Raw genomic sequence first — 26,579 nt, 5'->3', positions numbered from 1 at the left:
ATAGAAGATGTTTACATCTTTGACAAACTAGTAAAGTTCTGATGTAAATCTTTGTTGCTTCATTTGTCTTACTTGTTAATATTCATGTCTGAACTACAGTCAGTTGCTGGATTGGGATTGGCTCAGCAGCGGATGAAGTCCAGAGGTGAGTTTGAAATAGGTGAAGAAGTCTCCGCCATTGAAGGGTGGGTGGGGGGAAGCCAGAACCTCTGTCCACATGCTCCAGGCACCTAGCTGCTCTGAGGGGCAGAGAGCAGAGGCGGCGCTCCCCCCATCAGCATTTTGAGTTGGCTGGAGCTTAATCCTAAAAAAGCTGGCAAAACTGTGCAGAAACAATTCCCCCAGAGGCACTGGGGAAAGTAGAGTGTTAGCAGGGGCAACATCGCGGGCTGACTCTATGGTTTACACCTGGCAGGGATGGCAGAAAGACTGGGTAAAATGGTGAACGGTGGAGCAAGTGGTGGTGCACACGAAGCCTGCTTTGCAAGTCTGCTGGCCTAAGGCCTGGGTGATGTAGCGGATAACGAGAGTGCCAGGTTCACTTTTCACATTATAAGCTATGGCTCCTAACTTATCCATCTGCAAACAGCTCATATCTAGGTGTAGGGAGGCACTGCAGCGTCACCTGAGAAAGCTCAGACCAAGTAACAGAGTGGGACAAGGCTGTCGGTGTTTGGGAAGTAAGAAAAGGGTTTCTCCCCAGCCCTGCCTCTCCCCTCATTTTGTTGGAAGAATGGCTTGGAAGCTTCTTCAAAACAAAGCTGTTTTTAGTTAACGTGTTGTTTCCATAAAAAAGGAGACTGTGTCGTAAATGAGTTAAGGGGAGAGAGACTCTGGCAAGGGGAAAATATCACCAGGGGCCCATGTCTATTTGGGAGCTCTGTGTGTAAACACCGGGGAAAAGCAAGCCCCAGGTGGAGTCAGAAGACCTGATGTGTCATGCCTGCCTCGCCACTTGGTGGTGACTTTGGGCAATCACATCCTTTTACCTGAGCCTCAGTTTCTGAATCCATAACATATGAGAGATGAATTAAATGATCTCTAGAGATACTTTCAGTGCCGGAAGTCTGCAAGTTGTTGCGAATCTCTCCATGGCTTGTTGCTCTCTTTGTCATTAAGGTGCTGAACTGCTCTGTGTTGAACACCTTGCTCTTGAGGAATTTAACAGGCCAGGGAGGAACGTAGAAAGAAAGACCAGAAGCAGTGCTAAGGGGTGCTGGAGGAGCCAGAAAGAGGTATGTAGGGAGAGGTGAGAAGGGGCGTGTGGGAGGAAGTGCACAGTGCTGGGGTATGCAGAACTCAAGCCAGGCAGGCACCTGACGCTCGGCTTCAGCTCTGTGTCAGGTGACACGGCCACCCAGATGCCCCCCACCCCAGGTGCCCTGGGCCGCTTACCCTGCAGCATTGCCGACGTGGTGTAGTAGTTGAATGGCACGTTCTTCACCAGGTATGCCTCGGGGTCAAGGCTGGCCAGCTTAGCTCCCACCAGCACCGACTTGCCAGTGCCAGCCGTGCCCACCAGCATGACAGGCCGCCGCCGCGCCATCAGCCGCTCCATGAAGTAGCACACACGGATGGTCTCACTCGTGTGCACCAAACATGCCTGGAATGGGAGCACAATAAGCCTGCCAAGGGTGGGCTCCAGGGAGAAACAGATGCACCACCAATGTTCCGAAGCATTTCAGAACAGGGGATTCCGTCACGGTGGAGCTCCCCAAATAAGCACAGGTCAGGAGTATCTTCCCTGATGTTCACAGTGGGACCATTCTACAGACTCACTCTCTGGGCTCCCTGCAGTTAGGCAGAGAGCTTTCTCGCTCTTCTCTACCACCCGGGCCTCTTTCTCTGTGGCCTCTCTAATGCATTTTAAAATCTTCTGCCCCTGCCATTTCCTTCTCTCTCGAAGAAATGTCCCGGCCTTTAGTAGAATCTGTGACTTCATTACACCTATCATCTCCTCTGTAAAGTCATGGAGCTGGGGATGACTAGTTCCTAGCAAGGACAAATGCTCAGATACCCATGCGGGGCTGCTACTGGAGCCACTGCAGATCCTTGAGGGCAACTGTATGCACGTCCTGGGCTGCTCAGCTGCACTCACCTGCAACGGCATCTCGGGGTCAAATTCGAACTGGGGGATGAGCTTGGACCAAGGCTCGAATTTCTTGGTCTCTGGGTCAATGTAATAGTCAAAGATGGTTCCTTGGGAAGGAAACTTGACTGTTTTGAACTCAGTCAGCCACCATTTGCTGAACTCTGCCCGGTAGTCCACAAGCTGCAAAAACAAAGACAGTCAGGGGACAAGATCCTCCAGAACTCAAGAAGCCCACACAGGAGGCCACGGTGTCAGATAGAAGGTCAGGGCAGGACAATGTGCTCCTCCCTGTGTGGGCCTGCTGGATGGACCAGCTCCTCCAGGAAGACAGCGCTGCCCCGAGGGTCAACCCTGACCAAACCCAACTATGCAGGGGGCACACACAGGCATCCTAGCTTGACCATGCGGCTGAGCCAGCCTGGTCCTGTCATGTCTTACAGCCATTGAAGGGTGGAGAGGGTTGAGGGAGGGAGGTGGAAGAACACGGGGGAGAATCAAGAACTCCTGAAGAGATAGATTGGCCCCATTCTTCAGTGCCTGAGATTCTCTGCAGTTCCCAGGATGGCAGCCTAAGGTTGGAATGGAATGGTGACTCTTGACACCTGGGGCACAGAGCGCTGCAGTGAGAAGAGCCTCAGAACGGGTATGGGAGTCAGCTAGGTAACAACAGGCAAATCCTTCTTTCTATGCCTCAATCTCCTCATCTGCAAAATGAGGTTTCTGGAAAGATTTCCAAGGTTCTTGCAAGAGCTAAAATCCTAGAATCTAGGAGCAGTGGGGGAGACAGAGCTGTACTGATCTTTCTGACAGAAGGAATAGGTAGAAGCATATAATTTGCATGCATACCTATTAGATAATGGGCCCCTTACGCATGGGGCTGTACACCCAGTGTACTCAAACCATCTTATTGTGTCCACACACACACACACACACACACACACACGCTCAGACCCAAAACATACCCGTTACTACTGGCAACTCTTTGGGAGGGCAAACCTACTCTTTAGACACACTGAACTAAGAAAAATCCTAAAAGAAAAAAAAGTCCCATATTGGACATTTTAGGAAATATTCATGGAGGGCAGGACAATGACAGTTTAAAGGCTGAACAGACCAGGGAGCTGGGCACATGGTAACAACTATGAACCCTGAAAAAAGGGCACTCCTAATTTTGCTGTTAAGTAAATAGGATTGAATTCTTTTGCTTTAAAATGAGAGTGGAAATGGGTGGTAAGATAAGAAAAGATTTGTTTGATGTTCTCATTCTGATTTGAATTTAGATCAAGGGGACGTTATAACTTCCCAGTATTGTTCTCTGGAACCAGAAGCCTAGAGGAAACCCCCATTCTTAACTCCTAGATAATACACTTCAAGACCTTCAACTTTCTACAAAAAACAGATTTTAGGTTTCTATGGAAACTCTGAGATGAAGGCCACCTCTAGAAGGAAGGAAGTGTGGGTCTTCTCCTTTCCTCAACCCTGATGCTGCCTTAAGATGCCTGGCAATTTCTCAGCTAAGCCCTTGGCTGGGCCACACCGACATTGTCTCACCTTCCTGTAAGCTGGTGCTTGACTGCACCTTGTACTATAATTGGACACTGTAAAGTCAAGGTGACCTCTGCTGGGCCAGTCCAGTGGTCCTTTCTTTTTCTTTTTCTTTCTTTTTTTTTTGAGACAGAGTCTCGCTCTGTCGCCCAGGCTGGAGAGCAGTGGCGCGATCTTGGCTCACTGCAACCTCCACCTCCCGGGTTCAAGCAGTTCTCTGCCTCAGCTTCCCGAGTAGCTGGGATTACAGGCACCCGCCACCATGCCCAAGCCCGGCTAATTTTTTGTATTTTTAGTAGAGATGGGGTTTCACCATATTGTCCAGGCTGGTCTTGAACTACGGACCTCGTGATCCACCCGCCTTGGCCTCCCAAAGTGCTGGGATTATAGGCGTGAGCCACCGCACCCAGCCCAGTGATCCTTTCTTAATTCCACTCCATGGTATCTCTTCAGCATGGTCCCTTCTGAAGTCCCCATCTCCCTTGGGCTCTGATAGTTCACTGTTTTCTCTCTGCCCTTTAAGCTGGAGGACATTAGGACTTTATTGGCATACTGTGGTAGAGCTGGGAACCCAGTGTTACTTCGCTTCATTTTCACAATGCTATAGGTTATCCTGGTTACTTAAAATTATTCCCATTTTATAAAGTGGGGGTTTTATGAAAAGACAGAATTGGGAGTTGAACCCAGGTTGTCATTCTCACAATCTGGTGTTTTCTCTACCTTACGTTTCTGAGAGATTGTTCTCTCTAAGGGCTGCAAAGTATTCAGCCAGGACTTTTTTTTTTTTTTTTTTTTTTAAATGGGAACTTCTACTCAGGTATAGCCTCCATTTTGTATTTCTGCTTTGCTTTTATGACAGTTTTTTTCAATGTAAGCACCATTGCTGTTCCTGATGTGAATATTTTGGCCAAACTCCTACCTTCCTATTTACAGCACTATTTTTGGTGTTTAGCTTTTAATGCAGGCTGTGTAGGGGTCTGGGATGTGCCCTGCTGCTAAAAGCTTTCTCCCTTGTCCTCTTCCCAGGTTGCTGGCAGGGCTGTCAATTGCTTCAAGTGCTCCAGTGCCCAGGACGCCTGGAGGGATGCTTTCTCCGGGGCTTTTAAAAGGCTTGAGGGGATTTAAATTTTTATACCCAGAGTTAGAAAAATTGATCACATATTTTCATCCTGATACCCCACTGCCTGCGCAGCACCAATATGAGAGAGTAGCCCAGCAGTCGCTGTCTGACATTTTCCCAGCCCACAGGTCAGAAACTGCATTTGACGGGGAGCAATTAAACCTATGCATTCGGGATCTCTGTGCAGTTCAGCCAGGTCTCATCCATCCTGCTGAAATCTTTGCCTCCTTGCCTCAAAGGGGAAATGTAAAGCTGTCAAAGGAGTAGTCCACAGAGAAGCTCCAAAGACTACAGAACAGACAGCAGAAAATTCTCAGATGTCAAACTCCTGGTTCATGTATCCTCCTGTCCTTGGAGAGTTCCCTTTCTGCCTCCAGGGCATCCGGCTCTGGAGAGGGCAGCAGAGAAAGGTGCACTTCCTGAGAGCCTGCGAGAGCTGCTTTCTGAATTTTGAGCACCAAAGAACACATCAGGGAGTGATGGTTGGTAGGACGATGTTAACAGCCAGGGCACTTGAAAATGAAAAAGAAGTTAATTGCAAATTCTTTTTTGTCCAAGTTCACTTTCATTTTGGATTTCTAGAACATGGTTTTGCCTTGGGAGGCTGAAGCTTTCTACCTTCCTTTGAAAGAGGCTCACAATCAATCCCGACTGAAAAGAGTAAATGATAACTTTCCAACAATTACAGCTTGGTCTGATCCCCTGTTGCAAGACAGGCACCAGATATTTGCTATAGAACTGAATATTTTTACTAGAAGAATATTAATAATAAGCACCCATGGGTTGTGCTAAGTGCCTTGCATGTATTCATGCTGAGTGATTAGAACAGTATGCATTCACTTAGTCCTCGCCACCCTCCTAGGAGCTGGGTACCCCTATCATCATTCTTTGTGCACATGGGGAGAGTAAGGTAGAGAGAGGTTAAGTTACTTTCCTAAAGTTCCCCAGATAATAGTGGCAGAGCTACAATTTAAATCCAGAGTTCATGTTCTTTTTTATTTTTATTTTTTGCTTTTCTCAGCTATTTTTAAAAATCACTTTATTGTGGTATGACTGATATACAAAAAGCTGCACATATTTAACGCATACAATGTGATGAGTTTAGAAAAAAGTATACACTTGTGAAACCATCACCACGATCTATGCATAAACCTACATATCACCTTCAAAGTTCCCTTCCATGCTCTTATTTATCATTGTTATTATTATTGTTATTGTTGTTTTGTGCTAAGAACATTTGATGTAAGATTCATCTTCCCTCTTAGCAATTTTTTTTTTTTAAGAAAAAGGAAATCTTTCCATTTGCAACAGTGTGATGAACCTGGAGATTGTTATGCTAGGTGAAAGAAGTCAGGCGCAGAAGAACAAATCTGACATGATACCACTTGCATGACGCAGCTAAAATAGTCAATTCACAGAAGCAGAGAGAGGAATTGAGGTTGCCAGTGGCTGGGGGAGGGAGCAATGGAAGGTATAGGTCAAAGGGTACAAAGTTTTGGTTATAAAAATGATTAAGTCCAAGATGAATAAATCTTCTGTACAGGAAAGTTCCTATAGTAACAATACTGTATTATATACTTAAAATTTGCTAACAGAATCCATGTTCTTAACTGTCATACAATAATGCCTAATAGCTAGAGTCAGTTATAAGAGACTGGTTTGCATAATACTGAATATTTTTCTTTCTAGATAAAATATATTTTATTTGGAGAAAAATAAGTAAAGAAAAAGGCTGGGAATACAAGAAGGGTTGGGGGATAGGATGCAAGGATATTCCAAGCCACATATCCCTTCTTCCAATCAACATGAGCCTATAGCAGTCAACACTATGAGATAAATTCCACTTTGGTTTTCCAATCCTAGATGCTAATTAGACTTTGGTCCAACCTTCTCTGGACAGCTTTGAGTTTCACGGGTATGGAGATATGATGGTTAACTCTGGCCTGGTAGGGAGTGGTACATCCTCGTTCTAGAGGTTTTTAAGAAAACTGAAGGGTTTCTTTCCACTCAAGCTTCCAGAGCACAGCCTCCTTCCACCCCTCTCTCCACAAACACACCACCTGGCAAAGTAGTGCATATATACTAGCAGTTGTTCAAACTCAAACACTGTATAAGTTCCCAAGAAATCAAAGATATGTTCAGTAGCTCAAAAAGGAAAAGCTCTGGACACACCACGACCTCATGTATCTCACCCTATGAGGTCTTGCTAGGAGGACTGGTGTCTTTAGCAAAGTAATAGGTAGATGACTAAACAGTTTGCTGCTTTCAAGTCCATTCTGACATTTAGCTGTCCTGTCTTCCAAATCTTTGCTAAAGGATCAGTTTTTGCTGCTACAGACTTCAATGTGGGTGCTGAACTCAACATATCTCCTTACCTGATCTTGGACCATTGCTCCGCCAAAAGCCCAGATGGCAGCAAACACAAAATAATGCTCATAAATTTCCTTAGGGCAGTCTGCATGGATGTCCTCCGTGGTCAGGAGACATTCCAGAAGGTGACACACCATCTGAACCATGCTCTGCTCTGGGATGGGAATGATCTTCTTAAACCTGCAAAGAGAGGCCCGAGGGGATCTGAAACATAGTGGATATTCCATTCTGGTGGTGCCGTTGGACAGCTATGGAATCACTAGGTTTCAGCGGACTCATGGTCTGTTAAGTTCTTTGGGATCACAGATGACCAGAGCGCCACTTAAGCCTTTATTCCCATCAGCTGTTCTCGCACTAGCTTCCTTTGTAAGGAAGTATGGGCCCAGAGCTCTCCTGAGGACTTTCTCATCTCCTTTCCTCTGACACCCTCCTGCTCCATGCTTCTCTTTCTGTTGATGATCCCCTTTCAGTTCCTGGGAAACACAGGTGACTACAACAAGTAAAAACCACTTTTTAACTCATTTCACAATTTCTGCAATTGTAAAAAAGCACCTAAAGAGGCAATTTGGGTGCAATTCTGAGGCTTGCCCTTTTACCTCTTCACCTCAGAGGTTTCCTTCAATTGAAAACACCAAAAACACTTTTTGTGAGGCCAGGATCTTATCTGGGAAGTAGAGTGAACCAGGACAGATGGTTATTTTATACAATCATGATGAACTGAATGGAGTTCTTCAACTGAAAATACACCTCTGTAACTCTGCCCTGGCCTGGTGTTTGCACTTTTAATCTTGGCTTTAGAGGCTTTAATTGAAAGGCAGATATCAAGAGATGTGCAAAAGACATCCTATGCCCTGTGCAGCACGAGTATGCACAAGCTCACACACACATACTTTTCTTCCCATGGGTACCCTCATCACACCACATGTATATGCAGAGTACACCACGTACCCACACACTCAGCCCACATCGCCACCTCCCACAGGATGAAGTGTTCACAGGCAGCATGGAGGCAGAGTCCGTTTTCATAACATATACAGCACTGTCAATGGATACTTTAACAGTCATTTCCCAGCACTGAACCTCAGAGTTGCACGGCATGCCATTCACTTTTTAGCGTTTGTGCTGGTTTTGAATCTAGTTGCAATTCTTACAACAAATGCTATGATGGTTTTAGAATCTAGTAATCTAGGTATGACTTCCGTGAGTGACGAGAAGACTGATCCTCGATGGGTGTTCCCTCATTTGTTTGATGTGTATTTGTAACAGACGGATAAAACACAACTCTCTTGGGCCCAGTGCTGGATATGCGACCAAGAGGATAGGTGCAAACTGCTCTTCCATTCCAAATAGAGATTCCAGACAACTTAGGTGGGACTCGCAGAGGGTTTTGCAACCCTGGCTTCTCACCCTCTCAAGAGTACAGAGGACAAAGTGGAGATGCTGGAAGGCCTGGAAATTAGCAATCAGAGTACTAGAGAGAGCTCTGGGTAGGCAATGAGTGTCCCCTCCTGCACAGGGAAGGTAGCTGCTTTCCCCTAATAGCCAGGGAAAGGGGCTTCAATAGGGTTACTCTGAGTTGGTGAAGGACTCTTGCCTGGAAAACCCCCGAGACTTGCTGATCTCCCAGTGGAGAGTGGGGAGGTACCTTGCGGGGACAGCCTGTGCTCCAGTTTGTCAAAGCAGAGAAGGGGCAAGCATCTCCTGGAATCCAGGTGTGGGCTGTGTGCAGCAGGGGTTGTCTGAGTGCTTGGCTAAGGGATAAGGTGAGGCAGATGGGGTTTGTGTAGGATCGGGACCTGACTGGCTAGAGAAGCAGTTACTTTCTTCCAGAATAACAGATGAAAGATTTCCAGTGATGGGGAGGAGCCAAGGAGCTCCCAAAAACTATCAAAGAGAAGTCGGATTTCCCCTCTTCTCTCCACCCCCCTTTTACATCAATGGGTCAGAAGTCATAGCCAGGAGTAGGGCACTGGCAGAGAAAGGAGAGAAGTCAAAAACACACCCCTTTCCCATTGTGGTCCTGAGCTGAGGCGGGTGGGGCAGAAGCCTCCATTATGAATGGAGTTTGTTTCTTTATATTTTCACTGGACTAACACACACGTGTATGTATGATTGTGTGAACAGAAGCGATCAGATGCCTTTTTATTATAGAAAAGTCATAGACCTTGACCTAGATCTCATGCAGGGGCAGGAGAAGAACTAGTCACATATAATGGTTTTAAGGGAACAGTAAGAAACAAAATAAAGCTGCTTTATAATTGCCCTTTATGGGCCTGCTTATTTAATAAAAAATTATTATCTGTTGACATGACACGGCTTTGTAGTGACAGGGCCACATGAAGCTGGCATTACAACACTGTGACTATAAAAAGGAAGGAAGGCTTTAAAGCAAGTGCCTGTTACTAACTGGCTATGATGCCAGGGGAGCATCGCGGAGCTGCAGCTCCCTCATTGGCAGGGTGGCTGTGAGAATGAAAAGACATCCGCTGGGCGCGGTGGCTTATGCCTGTAATCCCAGCACTTTGGGAGGCCGAGGCGGGCAGATCACGAGGTCAAGAGATTTAGACCATCCTGGCAAACATGGTGAAACTCCGTTTCTACTAAAAATATAAAAATTAGCTGGGTGTGGTGGCACGCACCTGTAGTCCCAGATACTTGGGAGGCTGAGGCAGCAGAATCTCTTGAACCCGGGAGGCAGAGGTTGCAGTGAGCCAAGATCACGCCACTGCACTCCAGCCTGGGAGACAGAGCGAGACTCTGTCTCAAAAAAAAAAAAAAAAAAGACATTACACCCAGAGTGAGCACCCATAATTGAGAGTTCGGGGGAGAGTTACCTCTGGATAGACTTAAACAGTCAGAATATTCAAAGCTGTTTCAAAGGCTTGTGCACGCACCGGCACACATGCACACACAAAGACACACGAGTTTGCTGTCTCTTGTTCTAAATGCCCAGAGTGAGAAATAGCAGACTTTTAGTTAAAGGATATATGGGACAAGTGTCTCAGGAAAATCCTAAAGAACGGGGATGCAAAGGAAAAGAAATTATTTTATCAAAAAGATACCTGCACTCTTATGTTTATTGCAGCACTATTCACAATAGCGAAGTCATGGAATCAACCTGAGTTTCTATCAACGGATGATTGAATTTAAAAGGTGGTGTAGGCCAGGCGCAGTGGGTTATACCTATAATTTCAGCACTTTGGGACACTGAGGCAGGTGGATCACCTGAGTTCAGGAGTTTGAGACCAGACGACCAACATGGCGAAACCCCGTCTCTACTAAAAATACAAAAATTAGGCTGGGTGCGGTGGCTCACGCCTGTAATCCCAGCACTTTGGGAGGCCGAGGTGGCCAGATCACGAGGTCAAGAGATCAAGACCATCCTGGCCAACATGGTGAAACCCCATCTCTACTAAAAATACAAAAAATTAGCTGGGCGTGGTGGCACGTGCCTGTAGTCCCAGCTACTTGGCAGGCTGAGGCAGGAGAATTGCTTGAAGGAGGCAGAGGTTGCAGTGAGCTGAGATCATGCCACTGCACTCCAGCCTGGGCTACAGAGCAAGACTCTGACAAAAAAGAAAAAAAATTAGCTGGGCATGGTAATGCACACTTGTAATCCCAGCTACTCAGAAGGCTGAGGCAGAAGAATCACTTGAACCCAGGAGGTGGAGGTTGCAGTGAGCCAAGATCGCACCACTGCACTCCAGCCTGGGTGACAGAGCAAGAAAATGACTCAAAAAAAAAAAAAGTGGTGTGTATATATATCTATGTATATCACATGGAATGCTAAAGTCATAAAAAAAGAATGAAATCATGTCTTTTGCAGCAACATGCATGGAACTGGAGTCCATTATCCTTAGCGAAATGACTGCAAAACAGATAGTCAAAAACTGCATGTTCTCACTTATAAGTGGAAGCTAAACAGTAGGTATATATGGAAATATAGAATGAACTAATAAACACTAGAGACTCCAAAAGGTGGGAGAGTGGTAGGGGGGTGAGGGTTGAAATACCCCCATTGGATACAATGTATGCTATTCAGGTCTCGGGTACACTAAAGGGCCAGACTTCACCACTACGCCATATGTCCCTGTAACACAACTGCACTTCTATCCCTAAATCTATACAAATAAAACTTTAAAAAACATTTTAAAACTCAAAAAAAAAAAAAAAAAAGAGAACAGGGATAGACTATTTTCCTATTCCTAAAACCTTACCCTTCTCTGGTTTTCTAACTCTTGGCTGCCCTAGTCCATCTGTGATATTAACTACTGTTTTCCACTTCCAGACTTTGTTAGCTACACGAGCTGCTTTAGCCCATTACATCCCAAGGCCGCAGAGCCCATAGGCCACCCACGGACTGAAAGCCTTTCAAAGGCTTATACAAATGTTGAGTTGGAATAATAATTATTCACCCTGAAATAGAAAAACTAAGAAATCAAAAGTAATGTTGCATTAAACAACGAAAATAGACCACAATGTCACCTACTTGACTGCAACTCAATTTTTAGGTATACAAAATTCACTTTGAATGTGACTGGATTTTTCAGGGTGTGGGCAGGGCATGTGGAATGAGAGCGCCTGGCGCCCTCTTGCAGTATTGTTTCCTGCAGTCTGAAGTGCTCCCTTCCCTTTGGCCTCCATGCTTGCAAACCATTGGAGGCACAATCATATCCCATGCTTGACAAGCCAAGGAAGAAAGAGGCAGGGATCAACTTCAATGATGGACTTTAGTTTCCAGGAAACATAATCCTGACCCTAAATTGTGGCATCTTCATGAGGCTCTGAGTCACATCGCCTTCACAGCACCAGCCTCAGGGGCCCATTCTTGCCTCCACTACGGGGATGGGTGTCAGATTCACAGAATGATGCATCAAATGGCAACAACAACCATAAAAAGAGTGTAAAACAAAAGCAGGTTCCAAACGTGGGCAGCTCCCTGTGCTGACACAGATGGTATTCTTGCTGTAATAAGTATCCTTTTGGTCAAGCGTGATTAATCTCTTGCTTAGTGTTAAGTGGTCAGTGCTTGTTGCTCTTACTTTTACAAAACTATAAGAGGAAAAGTAAACTCACTATATCCAGCAGGGCAGGACTGTCAGATGGTACATTATACCCACATTATCTGGGCCGTGAACACACACAGCCAGGGACAGGGAGTGGGTCCCATAGGTCGCCAATAAGTGCCATTTTCACCCCTAGGTCTGTTGATCTGGCCTGTGGATTATTTATTACAAATGCAGAGCTGCTTCCCCTGTACACAGAAGGATCTGAGTCTCTGGATTATAAACTGATACTACAACCCACAGCCTCCTTCAGATATAATCGCGTGGCACTCACGAAAGGGACTTTCAATCTTCCTCCTCTTCACTCACCTCACTTCATGCCTGAGCTGACAACAGGCATCCCATGGCCATCCCAATGTGTGTCCCCTCTGCCATCTGCCATGCTTGGAGGAGATTGCTCTGGGAACATCTGACTTTGGGGCAGGACAGAACATCAGCAGGACACCATGTGTGAACCCATGGGCTTTTTATTGCTGCTTTAACTCTCTATCTTCCTTATTTCTTGGCCTACCTGGTTCTGACTGTGTCTAGGCAGGTTGGAAGATACTTGTCAAACAAAATGGTTAGGTTGGCTCTCTCTGTCTGCATTTCCCTCTTGTCAATCCAGCTGTTCACCGGAGGGTTCCATCCCAAGTCTGCCGGGTTGATGTACAAGATCCCTGTGAGCAGACAGAATAGAGTTTAGTGAATATTCCATATACATCAGTATATTTTTCACCCCAGGAAGTTATTTTCTCTGTTTGGGAAATATACAGAAGACTGGACTGAAAAGAAAAGGAGATTTGGCCGAGATGTGAGAGGGTAAATGGGTTTGCTATTGAGGACCAACTCCAATGGACTGGTGATAGATGGATGGGGAGCAGCTTTGAGAATCCCAAGGCCAAGTCCAGGCTCAGGAGGAAAGAAGGCTGTGACAGATTAGCAATACTTTTCATGGGAATGTGGGAATATGTAGTGGGTTGACTGGTGGTCCCCCAAAAGTCAAGGCCATGTCCTGACCCCTGGAACCTGCCAATGTGATCTTATTTAGAAAAAGGGTCTTTGCAGGATGGGCACGGTGGCTCACGCCTGTAATCCCAGCACTTTGGGAGGCTGAGGTGGGCAGATCACCTGAGGTCAGGAGTTCAAGATCAATCTGGCCAATATGGTGAAACCCCATCTCTACTAAAAGTACAAAAATTAACCGGGCATGGTGGCACACGCCTGTAATCCCAGGTACTCAGGAGGCTGAGGCAGAAGAGTGGCTTGAACCCAGGAGGCAGAGGTTGCAGTGAGCCAAGATCGTGCCACTGTACTCCAGCCTGGGAAACAGAGTGAGACTCTGTCTCGAAAAAAAAAAAGAAAAGAAAAGAAAAGAAAAAAGAAAAAGGGTCTTTGCAGATGCAATTAAGTTAAAGATGTTGAGATGAGACTATCCTGGGTTATCTGGGTGGAACATTTATAAGTGTCCTAATAAGAGACAGAGGAGAGAGACACACACAGAAGAGAAGGCCACAGGAAGAAGACAGAGACTGGCATTATGGACCCACAAGCCAAGGAACACCCAAGCTGGGAGACGCAAGAAAATATTCTCCCCTAAAGCCTTTAGAGGAAGCACAGCCCTGCTGACCTTGATTTTGGATGTCCGACTTCCAGAAATGTGAGAAAATACATTTCTGTTGTTTTAAATGCCCCAAGTCTGTGGAAATTCGTTACTTTTGTTAGAGCATCCCTAGGATGGGAGAGACAACTCTCCTGGCCTGTGTGCACCAATTTTAGCAGAGGTTCTTGAAAGGGCACATAATATTATGGTAGAGGCCAAACAAGATCTCTTTTTAAATTATTTATTTTATTTTTACTATTTATTTCCTTTTATTTTATTATTAATATTATTTTTTTAACAGCTTTATTGGAGTATAATTGATATATAAAAAGCTGTACATATTTAATTTATACTATTTGGTGAATTTGGACATATGCATACACCAGTGAAAGCATTATTGCAATGAAGGTAATAAACATCCATCACCTCCAAAAGTGTGTGTTTGTGTGTGTTAAGAACACTTAACATGAGATCTATCCTCTTAACAATTTTTTGTATTTTTTTTTGTAGTAATGGAGTTTTGGTATGTTGCCTAGGCTGGTCTCAATCTCCTGGGCTCAAGCTGTCTGCCCAATCCAGCCTCCTAAAGTGCTGGGATGATAGGTGTGAGCCACCAAGCCCGGCCCAACAATTTTTTTAAGTGCACACTACAGTATTGCTAACTATAGGCACTGTATCATACAGCAGGTCTCTAGAACTTACTCATGCTGCAGAAGTGAAATTTTGTACCCATTGACCAACATCTGCCCCTTCCCCCAACCTTCACCTTTGGCAACTGACATTTTACTCCCTGCTTCTTTAAGTTTGATTTTGCCCCTCCACACAATTTTTTAAAAAATCTTCCAGTCTCTGTTAATAAATTTGTTCAGTGGAGACAGAGGAAACTTAAGGGATAGAGTTGCAATTTTGCACCAGGAGTTGGTGAGAAACAGTGATATTTGGTCATCTCAATTGACATGGAGGCTGGAACTGGCCTAAAAGTAGCCTGAGTTGGACACTTCTGTGCAGAGGATAGTTGTGCAGCTCAAAAGTTATTTCCCTTCTTATTACCACAACATTTCCAAATTCACAAAACTGCACTTGAGGCTTCTGGCTCCCATGTGGAGATTCCTTCTGAGCCAGCAAAACTACATGTGAAGCGAGAGGCACCTCCATAAGTGGAGTTGCTTTGTGGTTCTTCCCTTCTTGGGCCGTACCTGCTCTAGAGACAGTTGCTGGAGTGGCTGTGCGCAGGTGGCTGATCTCAAAGAGGAGCTTCATGGTGGGGTTCAGAGGAATCCTCTCATTGCTGGCCAATGTCAGCACCTGGAGACAACAGGGAAGGGTATGCCAGTGAGGAAGGAGGGAGGTGCCTTGCCAGCCTGTGGGGATTTGGCTGATTATTATTGGTTTGGTTGGGATTATGGATAATTATTTCCTTCATATGGTTTGGCTGTGTCCCCACCCAAATCTCCTCTTGAATTGTAGCTCCTATAATTCCCACGTGTTGTGGGAGGGAGCCGGTGGGAGATAACTGAATCATTGGAGTGGTTTCCCCCATACAGTTCTCATGGTTGTGAGTGAGTCTTACAAGATCTGATGGTTTTTTTTTTTTTTTTTTTTTTTTTTTTGACAGAGTCTCGCTCCGTCACCCAGGCTGGAGTGTAGTGGCACGATCTCGGCTCACTGGAACATCTGCCTCCTGGGTTCACACCATTCTCCTGCCTCAGCCTCCCGAGTAACTGAAACTACAGGTGCCCACCACCATGCCTGGCTAATTTTTTGTATTTTTAGTAGAGACGGGGTTTCACTGTGTTAGCCAGGATGGTCTCAATCTCCTGACCTCGTGATCTGCCCGCCTCAGCTTCCCAAAGGGCTCACAGGCGTGAGCCACCGTGCCCTGTCGATCTCATGGTTTTATAAGGGGAAATCCCTTTCACTTGGCTCTCGTTCTATCTTGTCTGCTGCCATGTAAGACACGCCTTTCACCTTCTGCCATGATTGTGAGGCCTCCTCATTTACATGGAACTGTGAGTTCATTAAACCTCCTTTTCTTTATAAATTACCCAGTCTCCGGTATGTCTTTATCAGCAGCATGAAAACAAACTAATACATTCCTTCTTTGTGATGATTAGTATTTTCTAAATTTTCTACAATAATCCTCTCTCTTTCTTCCTATGCACTCTCCACCACCACCCCTGTGTGTGTGTGTGTGTGTGTGTGTGTGTATGTGTGTTGAATCAGAAAAAAAAGTTATTTAAACAGTTTAAGTTGATGTTGATGATTTGAATGAACTAGACTATATTGGAACAATGGAACTCTTAAAAGAACTTACATTTCATGTTAATACTGTTCCTTTTATAGTAGTACCTCATGAAAGATCCCTACAAAAAGAATTACAAAACCCTGCTTAAATAAATCAGAGATTACACAAACAAATGGAACAATATCCCATGTTCATGGATAGGAAGAATCAAACTCATTAAAATGACCATACTGCCCAAAACAATGTATGGATTCAATGTCATTCCTACTAAATTACCAATAACATTCTTCACAGAACTAGAAAAAACTATTTTAAAATTCATATGGAACCAAAAAAGAGCCAGAATAGCTAAGGCAATCATAAGCAAAAAAAAACAAAGCTGGAGGCATCATGTTACCTGACTTCAAACTATACTGCAGGGCTACAGTAACCAAAACAGCATGGTACTGGTACAAAAACAGACACATAGATCAATGGAATAGAATAGAGAGCCCAGAAATAAGGCCGCACACCTATGACCATCTGATCTTCAACAAAGCTGACAAAAACAAGCAATTGGGGAAGCCTATTTAATACATGGTGCTGGGATAACTGGGTAGCCATATGTGGAAGACTGAAACTGGCACCCTTCTTTACATGATATACAAAGATTAACTCAAGAGGATTAAAAACTTAAATGTAAAATCCAAAACTATAAAAGCCCTGGAAGACAACCTAGGCAATACCACCTTGGCCATAAGAATGAGCAAAGATTTAATGACAAAGATGCCAAAAGCCATTGCAACAAACACAAAATTGACAAATGGGATCTAATTAAACTAAAGAGCTTCTGACAGCAAAAGAAATGATCAATAGAGTGAACAGACAACCTAAAGAATGGGAAAAATATTTGCAAACTATGCATCTGACAAAGGTCTAATATCCAGCATCTATAAGGAACTTAAGCAAATTTATGAGAAAAAAACAAACAACACCATTAAAAAGTGGGCAAAGAACATGAACAGACACTTTTCTAAAGATGACACTTTTTGTGGCCAAAAAGCATATGAAAAAAAATCTCAACATCACTGATTATTAGAGAAATGCAAATCAAAACCACAATGAGATTCCATCTCACACCACTCAGAATTGCTATTATTAAAATGTCAATAAAAGAACAGATGCTGGTAAGGTTGTAGAGAAAAGGGAACACATTTATACACTGTTGGTGGAGTGTAAATTAGTTCATCCATTGTGGAAAGCGATATGGTGCCTCCACAAAAGCTAAAAACAGAAATACTGTTTGACCCAGCTATTTCATTACTGGACATATATCCAGAGGAATATAAATCATTCTACTATAAAGACACATGCACGCAAATGTTTATTGCCACACTCTTCACAATGGCAAAGACATGGAACCAACCTAAATGCCCATCAATGACAGATGGGATAAAGAAAATGTAGTACACACACCATGGAATACTATGCAGCCATAAAAAGAATGAGATTTTTTTTTTTTTTTGGGAACATGAATGGAGCTGGAGGCCATTACCTTAGCAAACTAACGCAGGAACAGAAGACCAAATGCTACATGTTCTCATTTATAAGTGGGAGCTAAATGATGAGAACTCATGAACACAAAGAAGGGAACATCAGACAGGACACTGGAGCCCCCTTGAGGGTACAAGGTAGGAGGAGGGAGAGGTGCAGAAAATGTAACTATTGGTACTGAACTTAGTACCTGGGTGATGAAATAATGTGTACAACAAACCCCTGTGACACGAGTTTGCCTAAGTAACAAACCTGCACATGTACCCTCAAATCTAAAATAAAAGTGGAAAAAAGAATCAAGTAGTCTCTCCAGGAGAACATACTTTCATTCTAACAATCCTGTAAACGTTAAAGGCATTTTAAAACTTGTAATCTGGACACGCTCTCTGAACAAGCTTACAAACAGCTACCAGCTTAACAGCCACCAGCTAGTTTTTGGAGATGGAGTTTCGCTCTTGTTGCCCAGGCTGGAGTGCAATGGCACAATTTTGGCTCACTACAACCTCTGCCTCCCAGGTTCAAGCAATTCTCCTGCCTCAGCCTCCTGAGTAGCTGGGATTACAGGCACCTGCCATAACGCCCAGCTAATTTTTTGTATTTTTCATAGAGATGGGGTTTCACTATGTTGGCCAGGCTGGTCTTGAACTCCCGACCTCAGGTGATCTGCCCGCCTTGGCCTCCCAGGGTGCTGGGACTACGGAGTTTTCATTGTTTATAAAAAATAAAATATCCTCTCAATGGAACAATATTTGCCACCATGAAAGATGTTTGACAGGCTTGGAATGTTTCTGATCTTCAATATCCTTATTCTAGAAAAGCATAAAAAGAAAAAGAAAAAGAAAAAAGATGTGAATAAATGACTTAAGACTGCTTTGAACTCTAAATACTAAAAAGTCTATGTGCAGAACATTCTGATGGAAATTATAATAATGCTAAAACTGGTGTGAGCCATGGCAGTACCATCGATGTAAGCAAAAGTTGCTGCTGGGAATGTATCAGTGTAGAGATGTGTAGTAAAGATGCTGATGATAGTTCCTTACTCTGAGCCAGCCATCATGTGGAATCTAGATTTGCAAGTATGCCTGCCACACTGGGTGACTGGTTTCACAGGTGATTAGAAATGATCTAGGGATATCCCCCAATTTCATACCTTGTTATCATCCATGACAGTATTCAGGGATTCAATCCACATTGGATCTATGTCACCGTCCAGTAAAATCCACTTGGGCCCATCATGGGTGATGTTGGCAAGCTCCCGCATGATGGAAGAGAACAATCCTGAAAGGAACCACTGATACCTTATTTTCCATTTCTTCATTAATCCTCTTTCACTTAAACATAGCTTTCCCCCTTTAGCTATGACACACAGAGGGGGCGTACATGGAACATGCAAGGGCAGATCAGACCTAGTTTGATTTTTATTTTATTTTATTTTTTAGACGGAGTCTTGCTCTGTTGCCAGGCTGGAGTGCAGTGGTGCAATATCAGCTCACTGCAACCTCTGCCTCCCGGGTTCAAGCGATTCTCCTGCCTCAGCCTCCTGAGTAGCTGGGACTAGAGGTGCGTGCCACCACGCCCAGCTAATTTTTTTGTATTTTTAGTAGAGACATGGTTTCACCATGGTGGCCAGGATGCAGACCTGGTTTTATATCTTGCTTTGCAAAAACCTGGCAGTGCCCAAGGTGCATTCTCCCTGTGCTTTAGTCTAACTTTTCATAACATTAACAAGAACAACTCCTGATAGTACAAGCTTTTTAAGTGACAAAGTGTATCATTTCAGCAAGTAACTATGACATGATGAAGCTACATTAAACTTTTTAAGGTAGAGTTTTCATGCTTTGTAATTGCAGTCTTGGCAAATCTTGCCAAACACAAGCTTTGGAAAGGGGCTCATCTGATTCTAATTGTCATTACCTGAAATTTATATATTAATTTGGGCAGAATTGATTTTTATGATATTAAACTTCCCTAGTTAATAGTATGGTACATCTGTTCATTTATTCACATATGGCTTTATGTCCCTAATACATTTTTACAGATTTTAAAATGTATGTGTTTGGTTAAATGTGTTCCTAAATATCTCATGATTTTTATTGCTACTGTGGAAAGAATTTTCTCCTCCTGCACTTCTATATTTAGTTGACTCTTGCCAGTATTGAGAAAAGTTATCAAGTTTTGTGTATTTATTTTATGTTCAGTTGCCTTTAATGAACTTTCTTATTAATTCTAGTAATTTTTCAGTAATGTCTAATACATTTTCTAGGTATAAAGTTGCATGATAAACAAAACAATAATTTCTCTCCTTTCCTCTAATTTAGTTTTTCTTTCCTCCAATTTATACCATCTATTTCATTTTCTTGTCCTATTACATTTTCTAGAACCCTAATAAGCAATAATGTTGACAACAGGCATCCCTGACTTGTTCCTTATTTTTCATGGAAATTTACTGTATCATTATTCAGAATGACTTTGTTTTCATTTCAGCTTTAGGTACAGAGCATTTATTATATTTTAGGGGTTTCCTTCTATTCCTACTTTACTTAGAATTTTCTATTAGGAATGAATTGCATTTTAAGTATCTATTTAGTGATCAAATGATTTTCCCCTTTAGTTTGTCAATGTTTTATGTTAACACTGTTAAAAACAATTGCTCTATCCCTACATTCCTGGAATAGATTTTACTTGGTCAAAGGGTATTATTTTTGAGATACTGTTTGATTCTCCTTACTGATATTTTTTTTAGAATTTTTGTGTCTATATTAATGAGTAACATTGGGTTTTTTTGGCTCCACAGAAAAGTTGATATCAATATTATTCTTGCTCTGAAAGATAATTTGAGAGTTATTTTTTCATAATTTTGAAATTATCTGTTTTTTGCTCTACTCTTTTTTAACTTTTCCTTTTCACTAGTTTACTCAAATTTTCTACTTCTTAATGAAGAAATTTTATTAATTTATATTTTGCTAGGGGTTCATTTATTTCTTTTAGTTTTTCAAGTATGTGTCATCAATTAAATATTTTCTTCTACTTTAGTCTTGTCTGTTAATTCCAAATTATATGTATATTTACTCTTTTTTCCCATTAATCACTCTCACAATAGACTTATCTTATTGGTCTTTACAGCGAACCAATATTTACATTTATTTATCTTTTATATAATCTGTTTGTGTTCCTCCTAGTGACTAATTTCAGCTTTTATCTTTATCAGTTCCTTTTCCGTCATTTTCTTTGTGTTTAGTTTGAATAATTTCTTATGAATATTAACTTCCTTTACTTCCAGCCTACCTTGTATAATAAAGTGAGTTTAAAAAGTTTTCCCTTAGACGTTTTAGATGGATCCCATAGGTTTTCTTGTATGAAGTATTTTTTTATTGCATCCTAGAGAGGTTTGCAATTAAATTTTCTTTTTGATACAGTAATTAAGAGAGCATTTCTTGATTTGCAAGTAGTAAAATCATTTTTGGTGACTTTCTTGCTATTTGTTTCTAATTCTATTCCATTATTATCAGAGAATGTGACCTGTAAATTGATAATGTTGAATTCATTATAGCTTTCTCTGTAGCCAATTACATTTTTAATTTTTGGAAATGTTACATGAACCAACCAGGAAAGGAATACTTTCTATTTATGGGATAAAAAGTTCTATAACTTTGTATTATATTGAGTTTAGTGATATAATTGCCAATTCCTTTATGTACTTATTTTTCTGTTTACTGGAATTAATTTTGAAAAAACAGATAACAAATAAACAAATAAAACTGAAATAACCTGTTAATTTGTATTCTTTTAAAGTTATCCTAATTTTTTTTTTTTTTTTTTTTTGGTAGACATGGGATCTCACTATGTTGCCTAGGCTGGTCTCAAATTCCTGGCCTCAAGTGATCTTCCCATCTTGGCCTCCCAAAACACTGGGATTATAGGAATGAGCCACTGTGCCTGGCCCCTAAACGTATTTTAAAGGCTATATTCCATTTACTTCGAAGTTACCTTGTTCAGTGAACACAGACTTGTGATTATTATATCTTCCTTGTCAATTTTCCCAAATTTAATGTATAAATCTAATAAAATTTTAACTAGAATTCAGACTTAAAATGTTTGAATTATATTATTGAGCTTGTATTTAATATGAAAAAAGAAGTGCTTGAGACAAGACAATAAAATTACAAAAGATTACTGAGGAGGGACTTACCTCACTGGATATTAAAATGTTACAAAATGATTGTAACCGAAATAAAATGACATTGGTATAGGATTAGATAAAGAGGTGAGTCAAACAGAATAGAAAGCCCAGAATAAGATCTCCATATACATATGCAATTTAATAAATGACAAGCTGGTGTTTAAATTCAGAGGAAAAAGATAGTTTACTTAATAAATGGTGCGGTTACAATCAATTATCCATCTGGAAGGAAATAAAGTTGATTCTGTACCCTACCTCATACTAAGCCCCAACATAAATTCCAGAAGGATAAAAAATGTTAATGTAAAAAGAATCTTTTTTGACCAAATTTATGATACTAGATCAGCAGCTGAAGAATTATAAACTAATAGAAATCCCAGATGCTAAAAAGACTAGACAGGCATAATTTCCTTTGTTAAAAAAAGCATGGGAAAATAAAGTGTCTATAGACAAAGAATAGGTTGGGGAAACATTAGCAAGGCATGTGACAGATAAAGGGTTAGTATCTTTGATATATTAAAAAACTCTTGGCCCAGCGTGGTGGCTCACACCTGTAATCCCAGCACTTTGGGAGGCCGAGGTGGGAGGATCATGAGGTCAGGAGATTGAGACCTTCCTGGCTGACACAGTGAAACCCCATCTCTACTAAAAATACAAAAAATTAGCTGGGCGTGGTGGTGGGTGCCTGTAGTCCCAGCTACTCCGGAGGCTGAGGCAGGAGAATGGCGTGAACCTGGGAGGCAGAGCTTGCAGTCAGCTGAGATCACGCCACTGCACTCCAGCCTGGGCGACAGTGAGACTCTGTCTCAAAAAAAACAAAAACTCTTAAAAATTGATAAGAAAAACAGGGAATAAAATCACAAAAGAGCAAATTACTAAGATCAATAAGAAGGAAAGATGCTAAGTCTCATTAACAGCAAAATAAAAATTGGACTCTGGTTGTTAAATCCTTGTGTTCTAGACCTCAGATGAAAGCTCCTAAATTCGAGAAATCCAGAGAGTTTGACCCGGATGTGGTCAGACATTGAAACATCAGGAAGGAGCTGAGATTTCCTCATTCCAGAAGCTACATAGGTTTTAGAAAGAGGTCCTCCTTACCAGCTCAGGGACCTCTTTTTTTCCCCCTCAACTTTCTTTTCTGCTGTCTTCCAGTGCCAAACGACCCTTTACAATGTCTATTGGTGAAGTTTAGTTCTTTGAAGGTAAGGCTGAGATCAGCACCCAGAAAACACAGGGTTGGGGGCCTCTGAATCACTGTAGAAAGGAATATGGCTCTAGGGGCCCTCTTGAGATTGAATGGATAATCATCAGGGGCCTGGCATCGGCACAAGGTTCTGTAGCATGCAGCTTCCCCATCACTGCTGGGGCAACACCAAATAGGGGAGTTGTGCCCTTTGTAGGATGCCAGACTGCACCACTTCTTTGGGAATGAGGCGTGGGCTTCCCTACCCAGCACATACTTGAAGTCTACTGCCAGGCAGCATTAACACTCTACACCACGGCTCGTACTCCAGAGTCAGTGAACTACAGCTGAATGTCTGTGTTGCTTTATCTTATTTATTTATTTATTTATTTATTTGAGACGGAGTCTTTCTTTGTCACCCAGGCTGGAGTGCAGTGGCATGATCCCGGCTCACTGCAACCTCCACTTCCCGGGTTCAAGTGATTCTTCTGCCTTAGTCTCCTGAGCAGCTGGGACTACAGATGTGCACCACCATGCCCAGCTTATTTTCTTTCTTTCTTTTTTTTTTTTTTTTGTATTTTTAGTAGAGACAGGGTTTCACCATATTGGCCAGGCTGGTCTTGAACTCCTGACCTCGTGATCCACCCACCTCTGCTTCCCAAAGTGTTGGGATTACAGGCGTGAGCCACCGCGCCCAGCCTGCTTTATCCTCTTTAAATGCACTCTCTAAAAGGCAGCTGGAAGAGATCCCCAAGGAGGGAGAATGTCTGAAAAACTGAAGTTCCTCTGCAAGCCAAAACTGGTTTCTCCCTTTCTACTGGCTTTATTATCTCCTTCTGCAGTCCCAAACAGATCAGTCCAATGTTCGCTTCTGCAATTCACCCAACTGCATCCAAGCCCACCACAGGGACACTGAGGCTAGCAGAGACTTTCTCCTGGGAGAATCCCACTCTTACCATCTTTCCATTCTCGCGTGGCTGGATTGATGATGCCAAAGAGCTCATCATTTGTGACTGCTTTGGGATTGAGGTCAGTCCAGACGGGGCGCCGTTTCATGATCTGATAGGTCTTGTGCAGGGACCTCAGCACCTGTGACTTGCCGGTACCAGCGCCACCCACCACAAATACAGAGTGCCGCACAGCCAGGAGCTCCTCCAGCTGGACCACCTGGGGAGGCAGGAAATTCAGCCAGAGGGACCAGCCTGTGACTCACCTGCATCCCAACTGCTCCTCTGTGACCCCAGCTGGTGTCTGAAGTGAGACCTGAAGTCAACAGAGGAAGAGTTATCCACCCCAATGTCAGGAGGTCTGAAATATAGGGGCAACATGATTCATTTGTTCCTGTATTCATCATTCAGTTATATAATTATTAGTCACCAACCAAGTGCTACAGAGTGTGCCAGGTGAGGGGGATTCAGATGCCATCCTCCTGCCTTCTGTAATCTTATAGTATGATGGAGAAGAAAGTCATGTGGACAAATTATTCTAAGGTAAGAGGATAAGTACCATCTTAGAGGTATTTATAAGGTGCTGTGGAAACAGAGAGGAGGGAAAAATTGATTTTGTACACATAAAGGGAATAAGAAAGGCTTCATAAAGGAGGGGACATTTGAACAAGGGCTCTAGCGATGAGTAAGAGTTTGCCCAGAAGATGAACAGGAAGGAAATTCCAGGCAGAGGCAGCAGCACGAACAAAGGCTTGCAGTGTGACGGAGTATGATGTGGTTGGTTGGCCAGATGGTTTGGTGAGGCTGGAGTCAGAAGTCCTGTGGGGACCACGGTGGCACTGAAGGTCTCATCACTCTTGGGCTGGTTTGCCTCCAGGCATAGCTTTCCACACTGTTGCAGGAGCACGTTTACTGGAATAAAAATCGGACCAGCTACTGCCTTCACTCTGTCCCCTTCATTGTCCTCCACGGCTTTGGCGATGAAATACAAATCCTTTATAAGGTCCTTTGGCAGTCTGGCCCAAATCAGACTCCAGTCTTATTTCTTATCCTGCAACACACACAGTCTAGCCAGAGAACTACTTGGAGCTCTTAAGTGGTGCTCCGTCCTGCATCTGTTCCTTCTGTTCAGAAGTCACTTTCAACTGGATGCAGTGGCTCACGCCTGTAAACCCAGCACTTTGGGAGGCCGAGGCAGGTGGATCACCTGAGGTCAGGAGTTTGAGACCAGCCTGGCCAACATGGTTAAAAAAAATACAAAAATACTAAAAATACAAAAAAAATTAGCCGGGCATGATGGCGGGCAACTGTAATCCCAGTTACTCAGGAGGCTGAGGCAGGAGAATTGCTTGAACCCAGAAGGCAGAGGTTGCAGTGAGCCGAGATAGTGCCATTGCACTCCAGCCTGGGCGACAACAGCGAGACTCCATCTCAAAAACAAAGAAAAAACAAAAGTGACTTCTCCTACAGTCTTCTGTCTAAACCTTTGCACATTCCTCAGGAAGCCTTCAGTCTGACCCTTACCTAGTATAGATGTCCCATACTAGCCTACATCCTAGTATCTAACACACTGCAGGGGTTACTTTTTTTTGGTCTCCATATTCTATTATCTGCTCCTTGAAGTTAGGCAGGACTGAGCTTTTTTCTCTCTCCTTCCAAAGTGTAATATAGAAGCTGGCACGTGCCAAATGATGAACAACTTGTTGAAAATGTGAAGGATGACTGGAAAGGCTGGATGGGCCTGATCATGAAAGGTCTTGCATATCACGAGAAAAAATTTGAACTTTATTGTAGTTCAGATTTCTTCAGATTTTTCACTGTAAGATCCTTAGCAGAGGAAAAGTGAACGAAGAGAAAATGCACCAAAATATTGACAGGGCAGTGAAAGAATAAGTTTTTTCCTATATATTTTATTTTTTCTATACTTTGAAAAAATTATAAGGACCTTCTGCCTCTCTAAATATATATATATGTGTGTGTATATATATATATAAAATATATATGTGTGTGTATATATATATAAAAAATATATATATATAAAATATTTATATATGTGTGTGTATATATATATAATTTTTTTTTTTGAGATGGAGTCTCACTCTGTCACCCAGGCTGGAGTGCAGTGGCGCAATCTCGGCTCACTGCAACCTCCGCCTCCTAGGTTCAAGAGATTCTCCTGCCTCAGCCTCCCAGGTAAGCTGGGATTACAGGTGCCTACCACTGCGCCCAGCTAATTTTTGTGTTTTTAGTAAAGATGGGATTTTGCCATGTTGGCTGGGCTGTTTTCAAACTCCTGACCTCAGGTGATCCACATACCTTGGCCTCCCAAAGCACTGGGATTACAGGCGTGAGCCACTGCACCTGGCCAGAACTCCTATATTTTTGAAATTTAAATGATACAGGTGTTAGAATTCTAGAATTCTACAACCAGGGAATTTAAGAGGAGAGCAGAGGGCTAAGCTCAGTGTGAAGATAGTAGATTAAACGGCTGTTTGGGGGCAAGACGATCAGTGTCAGTTGCGGCAGGATCATTTACTGAGATATTACTTTGTGTCTTGTTGTCCACAGCATCAGTGTCTTTTTTACTCTGTTCCAGGGCATTGCTGTTCCTGTGATTCAGGGCTCAAAAGCACCTAGAAGAGAGTCTCTTCCTTCAATGACTTAATGTGGGATCATCTCAGATAGGAATGAGGAGAGAGTTGGGAAGAATCTGCAA

General features: G+C 42.9%; 1 protein-coding gene across 1 annotated transcript in view; it reads right to left on the bottom strand.

The window, feature by feature from the left end:
* Positions 1–26,579, bottom strand: part of DNAH9 (dynein axonemal heavy chain 9) — a 379,881-nt gene that overhangs the window by 196,582 nt on the left and 156,720 nt on the right. The window contains exons 32-38 of the mRNA XM_054456248.2: positions 23,873–24,083; positions 18,704–18,831; positions 14,972–15,080; positions 12,705–12,852; positions 7,133–7,307; positions 2,099–2,272; positions 1,396–1,603 (exon numbers count right to left, since the gene is read on the bottom strand). Of these exons, the coding sequence (XP_054312223.2) occupies positions 1,396–1,603; positions 2,099–2,272; positions 7,133–7,307; positions 12,705–12,852; positions 14,972–15,080; positions 18,704–18,831; positions 23,873–24,083 (1,153 nt within the window). The remainder of the gene's footprint in view (positions 1–1,395; positions 1,604–2,098; positions 2,273–7,132; positions 7,308–12,704; positions 12,853–14,971; positions 15,081–18,703; positions 18,832–23,872; positions 24,084–26,579) is intronic.

Source organism: Pongo pygmaeus, chromosome 19, assembly GCF_028885625.2.
Source record: "Pongo pygmaeus isolate AG05252 chromosome 19, NHGRI_mPonPyg2-v2.0_pri, whole genome shotgun sequence".
Taxonomy (NCBI): domain Eukaryota; kingdom Metazoa; phylum Chordata; class Mammalia; order Primates; family Hominidae; genus Pongo; species Pongo pygmaeus.
The sequence above is the reverse complement of the archived record's forward strand: the minus strand, read 5'-3'. Positions and strand labels throughout refer to the sequence as shown.